This window comes from Salmo salar, chromosome 17 (genome assembly GCF_965601325.2).
Source record: "Salmo salar chromosome 17, fSalSal1, whole genome shotgun sequence".
Classification (NCBI taxonomy): Eukaryota; Metazoa; Chordata; class Actinopteri; order Salmoniformes; family Salmonidae; genus Salmo; species Salmo salar.
In genome coordinates, this window is record NC_138307.1 from 73,509,871 (window position 1) to 73,528,333 (window position 18,463).

Sequence of the window (18,463 nt, forward strand, 5' to 3'; positions counted from 1 at the left end):
ACCATAGGGCTCTGTTCAAAAGTTGTGCACTATACCAGGGAGTAGGGTGTCATTTGTGACCAGAGCAGCTGATCGTAATGGCCTGTGGTAAACACATGGTGGGACATGAAAGAGACTGGGCTTCTTCCCTAAATAAAGGGAGGCCCAATGATCAGAGAGGGTCGTGCAGCTCGAGCCCCATTAAGCTTTCAGTGATCTTCATCAAACGGGCAGAGAGCCTGAGCCCTCGGCTGAGCATGTGGTCTGGAACTCTTTGGCACCATCTCACCCTGAGCGATAGAGACAGTGGAGAAGATGGATAAGCCACAGTGTGGAAGGCTGGTGTTCTGAACATCCCACTGTATTTCAAGGCATTCTGTAACAACACTGCCTGAAGACACTAATGTGCACTGCATATATCATCACCTAGTAGGCCGTAACCATGGCATTTGATCATGGTACAGTATTGTGGACTAATCTTCTCAGTCATGTCATCTGTGACTGTGAATCTGTCGGTTCTCTTGTGGAAGTGTCATGATCAGTCTTGTATTTTGTTGTATAAATGGTTGTGCCTGGTCCTCTGTGATGTGCGTGTGTGAGGCAGACACTTGAGGAAGACATGCTGGCTCTAACCTCTGTTCTGCCTCTGCGCTGCAGCTGCCTCGGCATGCTCTGAGTAAACAGGAAGGAGAAATGACACATTTGTGTCACACGAGATGAACCTCATCCGCTGGCTCTCCCGTCATCCGTCTCCCCCTTCCTTCCCTGACTCAGCCCGAAGCCGACACAAACGTCTCACAACCCTCTCCAAACCCTGGAACTCCACACTTGTCACCGAGGGGACTGAACATGCGCCAATTAGATGAATCTTCTTCTCCCTGCTCTGGGGAGAAGCACATTGCCAAGCAGCGCGCCCCACAAAACTAAAACAGAAATAAGTTTGCTGAGGGACTTGTATACTACTAACTGCGTACTTTACAAGACCATGGGCAAGTACTGTATAGGACTGTACAGTACAGTAGGTGGCAGGCGTCTTTAAGAGACATCTGCAAGTCCACGTTAAAACATAATGAGATGTTATACGATGAGTGTAGGCCCCGGGGGGGCTGTAACGATGCAGCGTGTCAACATCTGGGCCTGCCCAGTTAGTTAGTGTCCTTGTTTCAGGTTGTAGCCTGCTCTTTAATCAGACGGCTCTCTCTGGGTGAGGTATAAAAGCCGTTACAAGCCTCCTACAATGAGGGAGAATGAAACGCGCCCTAGCGAAGCTACAGGTGACAACAATAGGGGCTTATCAGATGTGTAAACAGTGGGTATGAGACGAGTGATGGGTATTTACAACATGCAGATAGGAGGTTAAAGGCTGTGTGAAGTAGACAGCAGAAAGTAATGAGGCTGGTGGATAGGGAGGACGTAGTAGACAGTAGAAAGTAATGAGGTAGGGTGGATAGAGAGGATGTAGTGTAGTAAACAGTAGAAAGTAATGAGGCAGGGTAGATAGGGAGGATGTAGTGTAATAGACAGTAGAAAGTAATGAGGCAGGGTGGATAGGGAGGGTGTAAAAGACAGTAGAAAGTAAGGAGGCAGGGTGGATAGGGAGGATGTAGTAGACAGTAGAAAGTGATGAGGCAGGGTGGATAGGGAGGATGTAATAGACATTAGAAAGTGATGAGGCAAGGTTGTTAAGGAGAATGTAGTGTAGTAGACAGTAATGCGGCAGGGTAGATAGGGAGGATGTAGTGTAATAGACAGTAGACAGTAATGAGGTAGGGTGGATAGGGAGGATGTAGTAGACAGTAGAAAGTGATGAGGCAGGGTGGATAGAGAGGATGTAGTGTAGTAAACAGAAAGTAATGAGGCAGGGTAGATAGGGAGGATGTAGTGTAATAGACAGTAGAAAGTAATGAGGCAGGGTGGATAGGGAGGATGTAAAACACAGTAGAAAGTAAGGAGGCATGGTAGATAGGGAGGATGTAGTAGACAGTAGAAAGTGATGAGGCAGGGTGGATAGGGAGGATGTAATAGACATTAGAAAGTGATGAGGCAGGGTGGATAGGGAAGATGAAGTGTTGTAGAAAGTAATGAGGCAGGGTAGATAGGGAGGATGTAGTGTAATAGACAGTAGAAAGTAACGAGGCAGGGTGGATAGGGAGGATGTAGTAGACAGTAGAAAGTAATGAGGCAGGGTGGATAGGGAGGATGAAGTGTTGTAGAAAGTAATGAGGCAGGGTTGATAGGGAGGATGTAGTAGACAGTAGAAAGTAATGAGGCAGGGTGGATAGAGAGGATGTAGTAGACAGTATAAAGTAATGAGGAGGGTGGATAGGGAGGATGTAGTAGACAGTAGAAAGTAATGAGGCAGGGTGGATAGGGATAATTTAATGTAGTAGAAAGTAAGGATTCAGGGTGGATAGGGAGGATGTAGTAGACAGTATAAAGTAATGAGGCAGGGTGGATAGGGAGGATGAAGTAGACAGTAGAAACTAATGAGGCAGGGTGGATAGGGAGGATGAAGTAGACAGTAGAAAGTAAGGAGGCAGGGTGGATAGGGAGGATGTAGTGTAGTAGACAGTAGAACGTTTTGATAGAGAGGATGTAGTAGACATTAGAAAGTGATGAGGCAGGGTGGATAGGGAGGATGTAGTGTAATAGACAGTAGAAAGTAATGAGGCAGGGTGGATAGGGATAATTTAATGTAGTAGACAGTAGAAAGTAAGGATTCAGGGTGGATAGGGAGGATGTAGTAGACAGTATAAAGTAATGAGGCAGGGTGGATAGGGAGGATGTAGTAGGCAGTAGAAAGTAATGAGGCAGGGTGGATAGGGAGGATGTAGTAGGCAGTAGAAAGTAATGAGGCAGGGTGGATAGGGAGGATGTAGTAGACAGTAGAAAGTAATGAGGCAGGGTGGATAGGGAGGATGTAGTGTAATAGACAGTAGAAAGTAATGAGGCAGGGTGGATAGGGATAATTTAATGTAGTAGACAGTAGAAAGTAAGGATTCAGGGTGGATAGGGAGGATGTAGTAGACAGTATAAAGTAATGAGGCAGGGTGGATAGGGAGGATGAAGTAGACAGTAGAAAGTAATGAGGCAGGGTGGATAGGGAGGATGTAGTAGACAGTAGAAAGTAATGAGGCAGGATGGATAGGGAGGATGTAGTGTAATAGAAAGTAGAAAGTAATGAGGCAGGGTGGATAGGGAGGATATAGTGTAATAGACAGTAGATTGTAATGAGGCGGGTTGGATAGGGAGAATTTAGTATAGTCGACAGTAGAAAGTATTGAGGCAGGGTGTATAGGGAGGATGTCGTAGAAAGTAATGAGGCAGGGTGGATAGGGAGGATGTAGTAGACAGTATATAGTAATGAGGCAGGGTGGATAGGGAGGATGTGGTGTAGTAGACAGTAGAAAGTAATGAGGCAGGGTGGATAGGGAGGATGTGGTGTAGTAGACAGTAGAAAGTAATGAGGCAGGGTGGATAGGGAGGATGTGGTGTAGTAGACAGTAGAAAGTAATGTGGCAGGGTGGATAGGGAGGATGTGGTGTAGTAGACAGTAGAAAGTAATGAGGCAGGGTGGATAGGGAGGATGTGGTGTAGTAGACAGTAGAAAGTAATGAGGCAGGGTGGATAGGGAGGATGTGGTGTAGTAGACAGTAGAAAGTAATGAGGCAGGGTGGATAGGGAGGATGTGGTGTAGTAGACAGTAGAAAGTAATGTGGCAGGGTGGATAGGGAGGATGTAGTAGACAGTATAAAGTAATGAGGCAGGGTTGATAGGGAGGATGTAGTAGACAGTAGAAAGTAATGAGGCAGGGTGGATAGAGAGGATGTAGTGTAATAGACAGTATAAAGTAAGGCGGCAGGGTGGATAGAGAGGATATAGTGTAATAGACAGTATAAAGTAAGGAGGCAGGGTGGATAGGGAGGATGTAGTAGACAGTAGAAAGTAATGAGGCAGGGTGGATAGGGAGGATGTGGTGTAGTAGACAGTAGAAAGTAATGAGGCAGGGTGGATAGGGAGGATGTGGTGTAGTAGACAGTAGAAAGTAATGTGGCAGGGTGGATAGGGAGGATGTAGTAGACAATATAAAGTAATGAGGCAGGGTTGATAGGGAGGATGTAGTAGACAGTAGAAAGTAATGAGGCAGGGTGGATAGAGAGGATGTAGTGTAATAGACAGTATAAAGTAAGGAGGCAGGGTGGATAGAGAGGATATAGTGTAATAGACAGTATAAAGTAAGGAGGCAGGGTGGATAGGGAGGATGTAGTAGACAGTAGAAAGTAATGAGGCATGGTAGATAGGGAGGATGTAGTGTAGACAGTAGAAAGTAATGTGGCAGGGTGGATAGGGAGGATGTAGTAGACAGTAGAAAGTAATGACTCAGGGTGGATAGGGATGATGTGGTGTGGTAGACAGTAGAACGTTTTGAGGCAGGGTGGATAGATAGGATATAGTAGACAGTACATAGTAATGAGGCAGGGTGGATAGGGAGGATATAGTAGACAGTACATAGTAATGAGGCAGGGTGGATAGGGAGGATCTGGTAGAGAGTAGAAAGTAATGAGGCAGGGTGGATAGGGAGGATGTAGTAGATAGCAATGAGGTGAGGTGGATAGGGAGGATGTATAGACTATGAATAAACATTTGAGTCAACATTTGTCCTACAGCTTATCTTTTTATGTTTACTGTTCAGGTAAATGAGGTTAGACCTCAAAATGACCTCTGATTCTGCCATCATGACCCTATATTGACAATACCAGTGGACCTGTATGTGCATAGATACTGGAGAGGGATTGTTTATTTGGTTTCTTCTGAGCTCAAATAGTTTATTCATCATATGCACATGATGCAGTGTGGCGTAAGCGGTACAATGGAATGCTTACTTGTGAGCTCTGATCTGAACAATATAAAACTTAGAAATAGTAACAATAGGCAATAAGTAGGTAAAAAATTGCACAAACCAAATACTATAGAATTTTAAAAAGTTGCTAATAACACAGAAACATACTATGAAGTATGTGACGTTATTTACATGTAATAAAGTTAATAAAGTGACTTAAGCTGCCAGATTAAACATACTTTGAAGTCAACACAAGAAATATACTGTGACGATTATTTACATGGAATAAAGTGACTAAAGCTGCCAGTTGACTCCTTACTATAAGAGGACAGGTTTTCCAGCACCCTGTCCTGTCCTGGCCCTGCAGTGGATATTGGCAGTAGGGATGTTTTTACCCTGTAAGGCCGGGGGAGAGGCACACTCTGGTGAAAGGGAAGGGAGTCCAGTGCCAGGGTAAGACTCTTTGGAATGTGGGGTGATGTACATTCTGACACCAGGCTGGTAAACTGCCCTTAAAGGCCCAGTGCAGTAAAATACGTGATTATACTGTGTTTTATATATATTCCCACACTATGAGGTTGGAAGGATACTTTGAAATTGAGAAAATTATCATAATGCCCTTTTAGTGTAAGAGCTGTTTGAAAAATGCCAGAAGTATTTCGGTGGATTGGAGTTTTGGCCTTCCATGGTGACATTACCAATAAGAAAGAGTTCCAAACCTCTCTGCCAATAACAGCTCATTTTCAGTTTCCCCCTCCCCACTCAGACCAAGACAGTCCTATCAAAATTCTTGATTGAGAAATTGCCCTTTGCTAAGAAGCAATTTTTATTTATTTTTGACCATTTTAATTGAAAAAAAATCACATTAAGGTACTTACTGTATTGTTACCCAGAAATGATTTTATATTGAGATAAAAACGGCTGCATTGGACCTTTAACTGCCCTTAACTGCTATGTGTTGTTACAGTGACGTATGCTGAGGTTCAGTATCGCAGAGTATACGCACATATCACGAATATGTCACATTAGGAAAGACAAAAACAGTTGGCTTAGCCTTGCTTGGCTGTCACGTTAAAACAATCCCATTCACCTTTCGGACGTGTATTGCAGTAGTTTATTATGATTGAGTTATTTACTAGAGGCCCTGTCTGCGTTTACTTTTTCACATTCTAGTCAGACAGCTCAATACACACTGAGGCCGCATATTATGAATTCTACTGCAATGTGCCAACCTGGGTTTGACCTTAGCACCTTCTGGACAGGAGCCCAGTCCCACAGCTTGTGTTCATGGTCAGTGTGAAGGGTATTGCTCATCATGGATTTCCGGTATAATCCACCTGTGAAAACTCAAAATGCATATGTTGATGTCACAACCACATCAAACCAATGATGACTGACCGTGAATTGTTTTCCTAACCTTGCAGTTGTGATGGATTCCTTTAGGAGTACTTCGCTATCACCTTTGGATTACATTCTCTATGTTTTTCGGTGCTCTTTCGTGCACCTCTGATCTCGTCTTTGGCTCGGGCCGGTCCCAGAGTGTAAGGGGTGCGTAATCAGTGGCAGGGAAGTCAGACGCAGGAGAGCAGAACTTGGTAATAGCCAGAGCAGTTTAATAGCAAAACCCACGGCATAAAAATAACAAGACATTTGGGTACAAAAACCCATCGCGCACCAAACAACACGTGCACAAGCACTTACAATAAACAATCCCACACAAAGACATGGGGGGAACAGAGGGTTAAATACACAACAAATGATTGAGGGAATTGAAACCAAGTGTGAGGAAAAACAAGACAAAACACATGGAAAATGAAAAGTGGATCCATGATGGCTAGAAGACCGGCGACGCCGACCGCCGAGCGCCGCCCAAACAAGGAGAAGACCCGACTTCGGCGGAAGTCGTGACACAGAGTCGTGACTGCTGCTTCTTCCCGCTTCAATTTATGGTTATCCTCCCTTTGAAGTTATTCTTAGGTCAATAGATACATCTGCAGTTACTGTACATCCCTGGCTCGGCTTGTAGTTCTGGAGGGAAGAGTCGCTCCAGTCGCTCCAGGAGCTTTATCAACTCCGGCTGGGAATCCCAGAAATCCAGTAGTTTTTCTCCACCGAGAAAAAACCCCCATGGAAATGTTTCCGGGGGAAGACCGTAGCGAATAATAAAAGGTGGAATGCCATGGCCATAAATTTGGTTGTTTTCTGCCAGTTTAGTGTGAAGAATGAGCACCCTCATTCTGGCAATTTGTATAGCACGTCTGTTAGTGAAGTCCGTGGCTAGGATATCACGGCATGAGGAGCCCGTCCTTTCACAAAAGTGATGGGCTCGGGGACGGGGTGTTTGTGTTTGATTAGGACCAGATGGGCTTGAGGTCTTCAGCTGAGTGAGTAAGTGCCGGGGCCTTGCGGCCGATGAGCAAAGGCGAGGGAACAGGAAGACCCAGGGTTGTCCTTGCCCCCGAACACTGGGGATTTCCTGCCGTGGCAGAGCAGGATGGCTCTTTGAATCATTGTGGTGCCCGCTCCTCTGTCGACATTCACACCCCTCTTACAAGTAGGTTGTAACCCGACTCCGCATTTCTAAAGTGGAATTCTTGAAACATTATTCTTAATGTGTGTGTTTATAACAGGAACCCCGGCGAAAAGGGATGTTTCATGTTCCTTCACTATGAGATTCAATTCTCTGGCGCAAAAAGGATTGTTTCAATCTGCTTGACAAATATTGGAAGCATGTTTTATCTTCCAGAGCACCGGAGGGCCTCGCCACGGTCTTGACTTTAGGTCATCAGGGGTCAGATGAGACACATATATGTAACAGAGGCTTCTACCACAAGGCACCCTATTCCTTATGTGTCCTGGTCAAAGGTAGTGCACTACATTGGGACAGGGTGTCATTTGGGACGCACACAGACAGTATAAGAATAATAGTTTCCCATGACACTCCTGTGTTTTTGATGTTTCAGTTGGGTGGGTCTCTGTAGAGCACGTCAAAGGTTGAGTGGGGAGTAGGAATCTGTGACTCCTGAACCATGGTGTGTGGGTGTGTGTGCACATTTTACTATACTTGTGAGTACCAAAAGTCCTTAAAAACATTGTAAACCAACAAAAATTCAGATAAGTGAGGACATTTTGTCGGTCCTCACTTGTATAAAGGCTATTTTAGGCTTAGGGGTAAGGGTTAGAATTAGGGTTAAGGTTAGGTTTAGGGGTTAGTGGTTATGGTTATGATTAGATTTGATTTAGGGGTTAGGGTTAGGTTTAAGGTTAGGATAAGGGTTAGGTTTAGGGAAAATTGGATTTTGAATGGGAATCAATTGTTGGTCCCCAAAAAGTCCTCACAAGTATAGTGAGACATAGCTGTGTGTGTGTGTGTGTGTGTGTGTGTGTGTGTGTGTGTGTGTGTGTGTGTGTGTGTGTGTGTGTGTGTGTGTGTGTGTGTGTGTGTGTGTGTGTGTGTGTGTGTGTGTACTGTATGCATGTGTGATAGAACATGTCTGTGCTCTTCGGTTTGGGTGATGTGTGTTGGTCCTTTGGTCCAATATCTCTGTGTATGCATGTTTCAGCTTTGTGTACCTACTGCATGTTTCAGCTTTGTGTACCTACTGCATGTTTCAGCTTTGTGGATCTACTGCATGTTTCAGCTTTGTGGATCTACTGCATGTTTCAGCTTTGTGTACCTACTGCATGTTTCAGCTTTGTACATCTACTGCATGTTTCAGCTTTGTACATCTACTGCATGTTTCAGCTTTGTGTACCTACTGCATGTTTCAGCTTTGTGTGAACCTACTGCATGTTTCAGCTTTGTGTGAACCTACTGCATGTTTCAGCTTTGTGAACCTACTGCATGTTTCAGCTTTGTGTACCTACTGCATGTTTCAGCTTTGTGTACCTACTGCATGTTTCAGCTTTGTGTACCTACTGCATGTTTCAGCTTTGTGGATCTACTGCATGTTTCAGCTTTGTGGATCTACTGCATGTTTCAGCTTTGTGTACCTACTGCATGTTTCAGCTTTGTGTACCTGCTGCATGTTTCAGCTTTGTGTACCTACTGCTTGTTTCAGCTTTGTGTACCTACTGCATTGTTCAGCTTTGTGTACCTACTGCTTGTTTCAGCTTTGTGCACCTACTGCCTGTTTCAGCTTTGTGTACCAACTGCATGTTTTTGTGAGTGTGTGTTTTCTTTTCCGTGTTGTCCGATGTGTTCCTGAGAGATAGCGTTCACGCCTCTGCTGTGGACAGGACCAGGTGCGTGACTATCTGTCTCCCGGGGGATGTTTAGACAGAGGGGCTCCCTCCACTCCTCTCTCCACCACCCTGCCATGTTTTGTTTTTACAGTGAAAGGCCAGCCCCATCTTGACGTCAGGGCTGTCTCTCAAATGGCAACCTATTCCCTATATAGTGCACTATTTTTGACCAGGTCCCTATGGGCCCCCATGTTAAAAGTTGTGCACAGTGTAAGGAATATGGTTCCATTTGGGATGCACGCCAGGTGTTTCATCTGACCAGGCACCCCTCCCTCTTACCAGGCAGGCTACAGGGGTTCCAAAGGGGCCTGGAACAGATAATAAACACATGGATAATGATGGGGATGATCAGAAGTCTTATTGACTCCCTATCTAGAACAGAAAGATAATTATCTACTTCACTTGCTTTGGCAATGTTAGCATATGTTTCCCATGCCAATAAAGCCCTTGAATTGAATTGAGAGAAAGAGAGAGAGAGAGAGAGAAGACTGTAGCTATGTGTATTTGGAGCAGTGCTGTACTGGGACCTGTAAGACTGGAGCTAGGTGTATTTGGAGCAGTGGTGTACTGGGACCTGTAAGACTGGAGCTATGTGTATTTGGAGCAGTGGTGTGCTGTACTGGGACCTGTAAGACTGGAGCTAGGTGTATTTGAAGCAGTGCTGTACTGGGACCTGTAAGACTGGAGCTATGTGTATTTGGAGAAGTGGTGTACTGGGACCTGTAAGATTGGAGCTAGGTGTATTTGGAGCAGTGCTGCGCTGTACTGGGAGCTGCCTGTGGCTGCCGTTGGTTTGCCAGCCCATCTAATGACACACTGCTGCTCTCGGACCAGGAAGTGAGAAGGAGGATGGATACGGTGAGAAAAGAAGGGCCTCCCTCGCTCCCATTTCCTCTGCAGGGCTGTGGCTTTGTGGCCTACCTCTCCCCCCCACCACCACTAGTACCTCCTCAACCCCCCCCCCCCCCCCATACACCCTCCGCCGGAATTCTATCAATCTCCGCCACCAGATATTCCACTGTGGCTTTGGTGGTCACCTAGAATGGTGAGCTTTACTGAGCACACAGACAGGAGTATTCGTAGAAGCTGTACATTTATGCCTTGCCAGGTTCTTTTGACCATCTTTCAGAATAAAAGGTGGCCTTTTCCCATCCTATTGCCATAAGAAGTGAGGATGGACTGGAAGTGTTTCAGCCATACAGTAGATGATGGCTCTGCAACCTGGCTGGAGACATTACTTTAGGTCCTGTCACAGATAAAGGGGACATTACCATCACCTATCGTCAAACTCATCTCCACTATCGATCACTCGTAACTATTGTTCGCATACTGGTTTTCATCACGTCCCATCCCCGCTGTCTTTCCACCATAACACAGTTGGCCGCCATGTTATTTTGAGAGGTGTGGTTGGACTCTCATAGCCGAGCTTTAAGCGCTGACCTGCTCAACTCGCTGCAGATGGAGGTGAACCGGAGACAGGTTTGACAGTGTTGACTTTGGATCCCGCTCTGCGGTTCAAGGCGAAACTTTCAGCACCATATTACTGCAGTGGGCCATGTAAATGCAGGTAGCAGAAGCACTCTTTATTCAGTGAAGCCTTTGTGGTGTATGGTAATTAACTTGGCAAACAGGCGGAAACAGGCAGGTGAGAAATGTGCCTTAAATCACAGAGATTTCGTCAGAACCCTTTGGCTAAGCACACATGGAACAGTCTCATGACAACGGATGGTTTCCCAACAGTTATAGGCCAGTCTTGTGAGGTTGGACTCCTTCCAAGTCCTGTACAACTAGACAGCTCAGCAGTCAGGGGGCTAGATACAGTGGAGTTGGAGTTGAAGTCACGCCATTCATTCACATAATATCCTGTTTTTTTAGGCTTGTCATGACAGCGGCGGCTTGATTGAAAACATGTGACCGTGAATTATGTTTTTTTCTACGAACCAATGCCCTTATTAGGGTGGTTGTCCATCAGAGGCACTGCTTCAATGCTTACCTTGCCAGTGACTGGGAAGCTAAGTACCGGTTTGCATAGTCAGACATCTTCATTTGTGATGAGCGGCCCAACCTGCCGTGCATACAGCGGCGGGGCTGGCTACGATGAAAAATATTTTGGAATTCAGTGGACCCATTATCAGCTGTTCTTAGTTGGATAATGGTTTGAGTGGAACAGAGAAACGGAGGATTGGTTGGACAACTAGCTACTAGCTATAATGATTTTTATTTATTTAACCCTTAATTTACCAGGTAAATTGACTGAGAACATATTCTTATTTACAGCAACAACCTGGGGATAGTTACATGGGAGAGGAGGGAGGATGAATGAGCCAATTGGAAGCTGGGGATGATTAGGTGGCCATGATGGTATGAGGGCCAGATTGGGAATTTAGCCAGGACACCGGGGTTAACACCTTTACTCTTACGATAACTGCCATGGGATCTTTAGTGACCACAGAGTCAGGACACCCGTTTCACGTCCCATACGAAGGACGGCACCCTACACAGGGCAATGTCCCCAATCACTGCCCTGGGGCATTCGCATATTTATTTATTTTAGACCCGAGGAAAGAGTTCCTCCTAATGGCTCTCCAACACCACTTCCAGTAACATCTGGTCTCTCATCCAGGGATTGACAAGGACCAACCCTGCTTGGATTCAGAGGCAAGCCAGCAGTGGGATGCAGGGTGGTATGCTGCTTAGTGCACATTGAGCCAGTTCATTCTGCAGGACAAGCCTGCTCAGTTCTCTTCTTCAGTTGTCATCTTCTATTGGATGATGCAGTGTTCAAATGTTCCGGTTTGGTGTGACGTGGTAATCCTCCCTACTCTCACACATCCCCGCCCCTGAACCGAACCAGATGTAGGCTTTCCATATTAATCTTTCACTCCCTTTTATGTCTCACACCACACTAGGAGCCGTAAAAACCACAGTTACATGTCACATTTTGTCCAGTTAATAAACTCCAAATGCATTCAGGGTTGCCCGTTTCCCACCACTAGCTGTTGAAAAGCTAGGTCGAGAGAGGCGTTTAGCCAGCAGGAAAGGAAATGGCATTTAGTGATAAATGACTCCATTTCCTTCACCACTAGATTAAATTAAAAATATCCCTCCTTTTCTCTTTTCTTGACAGAGAAAACAGAGTTGCCACTTTTCTGTTCAATTCCTCTGGATGTTCTGATTATTTGTTTGACAGGAATTAGCAAGGAGGTCGTTTTTTCTGCCACAACCGTCCGCCTGGCTGTCAGAGAAGCAGTTTTTCCCCGCAAGGCACTTTCAGATGCTGCACAAACCACAACTCCCAAACACTGGTGTCAGTCCTCTGCTCACCGCCTGTCTTTCCAAAGCCATATTCTCGAGCAGGAGAGGGAGAGGGAGAGACGGAAAAGAGTGAAAGGCAGAGATTTCTTAACCTAGAACTCTTTCAGCCATGAAAAATAGTCCCAGGAACCAGACAAACTGCTTCCTTGTGAGGGATTATGTAGTGGATAACTCTCCAAATGTTTTTTTTTTTATTTAACTTTTACTATTTCTTTCATCAAAGGGGAGGGCTGCCCCAGATGCAGGCAGCCAGTGAGAGGTGTCTATTTCTAGTGATCAGCGCTCGGCTACGGAGAGAGCTGTTTTGACAGTTGGAGCTGGGGAGTAACATGCTGCTGAGGAATGCTGCTCAGAGAGAAAGAGAGAGAAAAAGAGAGAGAGGGAGAAAGAGAGAGACATGCACTTAGCCAGGTCTATAATCACTGGTGGAGTGGCGGTTACCTTCCAGAGGAGTTTACGCCCCTGAGGACTGTTTGGTTTTGTAGTTCTGACAGAAATGGAGAGGGAGGAGTGGTTGAGCTCTGACAGAGAGGAGGAGGGGGAGCAAGAGAAAGGGGGAGTGAACCGGTGGCGGAGAAACCTTCTCAGTTTCTGTAAGTCCCACACGCTGTAGGCAACAGAATGACTGCGGCTGCTCTCCCACTCCAGACTTCTCTCTGAGAGGCAGCCCTCTCTTCATTTTGTCTTCTCCTTCCCCTCTTTTTCTCTGCCAGACGTCAGGAGGAGACACAGGGCTCTTGTTTGGCCTCTCTTGTGTGGGAAACTGAGGGAAACGACTCCTCTCGCTGTTTTTTCAACCTCTTCCTCCTGTCCGTTTTTGAACTCTCTCTCTCTGGATGTGACGGACCATGCCGGTGGTAGGAGTAGCCTCCAAGCTCAGACAACCCTCAGTGGGCTCCAAGCCGGTCCACAGCGCTCTCCCCATCCCCAACCCGGGCAGAACCGCTGCCACACGGGGGTACATGGCCAGGACCCCAGAGCTGAGGGGGTCAGAATCCCCCCTGCTCTCCTCCTGTCAGCTGTCACTCAAGTCAGAGTACCAGGAGAGGAGGACACAGCAGAAGCAGCAGGGACGGAGCAAGGAGACAGAGGAGAGTAAGATCTGCAAGGTCAGTGACAGTGTGTTGTTACTGGGGGACATGCTGTCACTGCGGCTCCTTCTCCTTTCAAACTCTACTCTCTAAATGATTTCTGTCTGCATGTCTGTCTGTGCAGGGGGAATTGATTTGCTCTACAGGTGGCTGTGCTGGCTGGCCAAGTCTGTGTGAGCTACCTAACAGAGGCAGGCTTGTTGGATTTTTTTTAGACTGTTCTGTTTCTGTGTGACGAGATGACTCATTTAGAAATCAATGTGGTCTTGGTCCGGCAAGCTATAGCAGGTGCCATGCTCTCTATATACTATAGGGTGGAGGTCTGCTTTCAGCATTTAGCAAACTTCAAAAAGTAGATGTCAAACCTCCTTAAATATACCCAATCCTCCTTATCGATACCCAATCAGGAAATAGCTGTTTTTGATGTGGTATTTTCTCATAGACTACATGGAATTGTGACATAAATACTTTAAATGCCTCTAAATCATTTCAGCACCATTTTATTTCTCTTTTGTGTCCTTCCATTGCTTTGCGCTGTGATGCAGTCTCAGACTCTGTCAGTTGACTCGCAAATCTGTCATTAAGTGGGGCAACGTGTCACAGAACCAGTGTGCTGACATTCATGTGCGTGCGCCACATTGTCGTATTACGCTCAGTCTATTAAGATCCCTATCTGTGAAATGAACCGTGCTGGCTGTTTTATAGGAGGAAAAAGCTATGCATAGTAATCACTGCTACCTGAGAAGCCCCTCTGAAGCTGACATGCCCTGAATACAAACACCACCTCTCCTCTCAGCTTTCCCCTTGTGTGGAGTACCGTTTCAGATGGCTAGCTGGTGTTTCCCCCCTCTGAGCGCTCCGAAAGCCCATTCTCAGGCCCAGACGTATTAAAAAGGCGTGGTAAGAATGGCTAGCGAATGATAGACATGAACAGATCGCCTTAAGTGCTTTCCCATACTAAAGTCAGCCGGTGCCAAGTTCTTTGGGAGTGTTTTAGAATGTTGGAAATTGGACTCATGACAAGTGGAGAAGGCGGGTTCCGTCTCAGAAAGGAAGCGAAAGGATTTCAAATATCCCCGCCAAATAGTTTTGGTAGTGCATGCTCGCCCTACATCTTCGACCTGTCAAAATACCAACAGACTTTCCTGTTTCCTGGTCGCTCCGGCCAAGTCTCCTTGTTTACCGCTGGGGCTTCTGGGAGCACTCTGGGAGCCTTTTTCTTTTTTGTCCTCAAGTTCTTAACTGACTCAGGGGCTGCTTTTCTCCTGGAAATATGTGCTCACATCAAATAGCGGGGCAGCTGAGCGCTGCCTCCTGGATCCTTGTAGCGTGTCCGTGACTGACTGGAAAGCGCATGCAGGGCCAGAGCAAGGGGAAGTGTGTTTTATCATTAACCCGGTGCTGAACCGGCAACTCTGTTAAATGCACTCCATAAACCACCGGTTTCTATGCTGCTGTTGAAAGGGTTCTGCGTCCTCCCTTTTGGTGTCAAAAGGCAACCCCTGAGTGAACAACCCCTGAGTGAACAACCCCTGAGTGAACAACCCCTGAGTGAACAACCCCTGAGTGAACAACCCCTGAGTGAACAACCCCTGAGTGAACAACCCCTGAGTGAACAACCCCTGAGTGAACAACCCCTGAGTGAACAACCCCTGAGTGAACAACCCCTGAGTGAACAACAACACACTTGACTTATTTCACTTTTCTCTAGTGGGAGGAGCTGGGAAAAGCTGGGAGGAGCTGGGAGGTGCTGGGAGGAGCTGGGAGGAGCTGGGAAATGCTGGATGGTGCTGGGAAGACCTGGGAGGTGCTGGATGGTGCTGGATGCTGCTGGGAGGAGCTGGATGGTTCTGGGAGGAGCTGGATGGTTCTGGGAGGAGCTGGATGGTTCTGGGAAGAGCTGGGATGTGCCGTAGTATAGTGCAATTTGTTTTGGAGCGGATGGTCGGGGGATAAAACATAATTCTACTAATTTGTACACTGCCCAAAAATAGATTTTATTTGAAAATAACAATAAGTTCATAGCTTGATAACATTGAGACACGTTCACGTCTCTTTTTATTCGTGAGAATACTTGGTGAACAGAACATTTCCTAAATTAAACAAATTTGTCCTGGTGATTTTATTATTTTTTGACCATCAGCATAAACAAGGGGGGGGGGGGTAATCCTCCCCTGTCGGAGAAGTAGAGCTAGGGTACATGCTGTCATTACTCCTCACAGTGACTGGCAGTAGTAGAGATAGGGTACATGCTGTCATTACTCCTCACAGTGACTGACAGTAGTAGAGATAGGGTACATGTTGTCATTACTCCTCACAGTGACTGACAGTAGTAGAGAGAGGGTACATGTTGTCATTACTCCTCACAGTGACTGGCAGTAGTAGAGATAGGGTACATGTTGTCATTACTCCTCACAGTGACTGACAGTAGTAGAGATAGGGTACATGTTGTCATTACTCCTCACAGTGACTGACAGTAGTAGAGATAGGGTACATGCTGTCATTACTCTTCACAGTGACTGGCAGTAGTAGAGGTAGGGTACATGTTGTCATTACTCCTCACGGTAACTGGCAGTAGTAGAGGTAGGGTACATGTTGTCATTACTCCTCACGGTGACTGGCAGTAGTAGAGATAGGGTACATGTTGTCATTACTCCTCACGGTGACTGACAGTAGTAGAGATAGGGTACATGTTGTCATTACTCCTCACGGTGACTGACAGTAGTAGAGATAGGGTACATGTTGTCATTACTCCTCACGGTGACTGATAGTAGTAGAGATAGGGTACATGCTGTCATTACTCCTCACAGTGACTGATAGTAGTAGAGCTATGGTACATGCTGTCATTACTCCTCACAGTGACTGGCAGTAGTAGAGATAGGGTACATGTTGTCATTACTCCTCACAGTGACTGGCAGTAGTAGAGATAGGGTACATGTTGTCATTACTCCTCACAGTGACTGACAGTAGTAGAGATAGGGTACATGTTGTCATTACTCCTCACAGTGACTGACAGTAGTAGAGCTAGGGTACATGCTGTCATTACTCCTCACAGTGACTGGCAGTAGTAGAGATAGGGTACATGCTGTCATTACTCCTCACAGTGACTGGCAGTAGTAGAGATAGGGTACATGCTGTCAATACTCCTCACAGTGACTGGCAGTAGTTGAGATAGGGTACATGTTGTCATTACTGCTCACAGTGACTGGCAGTAGTAGAGATAGGGTACATGTTGTCATTACTCATCACAGTGACAGTAGTAGAGATAGGGTACATGTTGTCATTACTCCTCACAGTGGCTGACAGTAGTAGAGATAGGGTACATGCTGTCATTACTCCTCACAGTGGCTGACAGTAGTAGAGATAGGGTACATGTTGTCATTACTCCTCACAGTGACTGACAGTAGTAGAGATAGGGCACATGTTGTCATTACTCCTCACAGTGACTGACAGTAGTAGAGATAGGGCACATGTTGTCATTACTCCTCACAGTGACTGACAGTAGTAGAGATAGGGCACATGTTATCATGACTCCTCACAGTGACTGACAGTAGTAGAGATAGGGTACATGCTGTCATTACTCCTCACAGTGACTGGCAGTAGTAGAGATAGGGTACATGTTGTCATTACTCCTCACAGTGGCTGACAGTAGTAGAGATAGGGTACATGCTGTCATTACTCCTCACAGTGGCTGACAGTAGTAGAGATAGGGTACATGTTGTCATTACTCCTCACAGTGACTGACAGTAGTAGAGATAGGGTACATGCTGTCATTACTCCTCACAGTAACTGACAGTAGTTGAGATAGGGTACATGTTGTCATTACTCCTCACAGTGACTGACAGTAGTAGAGATAGGGCACATGTTGTCATTACTCCTCACAGTGACTGACAGTAGTAGAGATAGGGCACATGTTATCATTACTCCTCACAGTGACTGGCAGTAGTAGAGCTAGGGTACATGCTGTCATTACTCCTCACAGTGACTGGCAGTAGTAGAGATAGGGTACATGTTGTCATTACTCCTCACAGTGACTGGCAGTAGTAGAGATAGGGTACATGCTGTCATTACTCCTCACAGTGACTGGCAGTAGAAGAGATAGGGTACATGCTGTCATTACTCCTCACAGTGACTGGCAGTAGTAGAGATAGGGTACATGTTGTCATTACTCATCACAGTGACAGTAGTAGAGATAGGGTACATGTTGTCATTACTCATCACAGTGACAGTAGTAGAGATAGGGTACATGTTGTCATTACTCCTCACAGTGACAGTAGTAGAGATAGGGTACATGTTATCATTACTCCTCTCAGTGACTGGCAGTAGTAGAGATAGGGTACATGCTGTCATTACTCCTCACAGTGACTGGCAGTAGTAGAGATAGGGTACATGTTGTCATTACTCATCAGAGTGACAGTAGTAGAGATAGGGTACATGTTGTCATTACTCCTCACAATGACAGTAGTAGAGATAGGGTACATGTTGTCATTACTCCTCACAATGACAGTAGTAGAGATAGGGTACATGTTGTCATTACTCCTCACAGTGGCTGACAGTAGTAGAGATAGGGTACATGTTGTCATTACTCCTCACAGTGACTGACAGTAGTAGAGATAGGGTACATGCTGTCATTACTCCTCACAGTGGCTGACAGTAGTAGAGATAGGGTACATGTTGTCATTACTCCTCACAGTGACAGTAGTAGAGATAGGGCACGTTGTCATTACTCCTCACAGTGACTGACAGTAGTAGAGCTAGGGTACATGCTGTCATTACTCCTCACAGTGACTGGCAGTAGTAGAGATAGGGTACATGTTGTCATTACTCCTCACAGTGACTGGCAGTAGTAGAGATAGGGTACATGTTGTCATTACTCCTCACAGTGACTGGCAGTAGTAGAGATAGGGTACATGTTGTCATTACTCCTCACAGTGACTGGCAGTAGTAGAGATAGGGTACATGCTGTCATTACTCCTCACAGTGGCTGACAGTA

At 46.0% G+C, this 18,463-nt stretch overlaps 1 protein-coding gene across 15 annotated transcripts in view; it reads left to right on the forward strand.

The window, feature by feature from the left end:
* The first annotated feature begins 12,699 nt into the window (after window positions 1–12,699).
* The window catches only part of LOC106576581 (neuron navigator 3), a 226,349-nt gene continuing 220,585 nt past the window's right edge, over window positions 12,700–18,463 (forward strand). For 8 of the 15 annotated variants that reach the window (XM_082964077.1, XM_082964078.1, XM_082964083.1 and 5 more), the window contains exon 1: window positions 12,958–13,488. In XM_082964077.1, the coding sequence (XP_082820203.1) occupies window positions 13,228–13,488 (261 nt within the window). In that variant the 5' untranslated portion in view covers window positions 12,958–13,227. Of the gene's footprint in view, window positions 13,489–18,463 lie in introns of all 15 variants that reach the window. The other 7 variants (XM_082964084.1, XM_082964086.1, XM_082964088.1 and 4 more) reach the window with 2 other exon arrangements.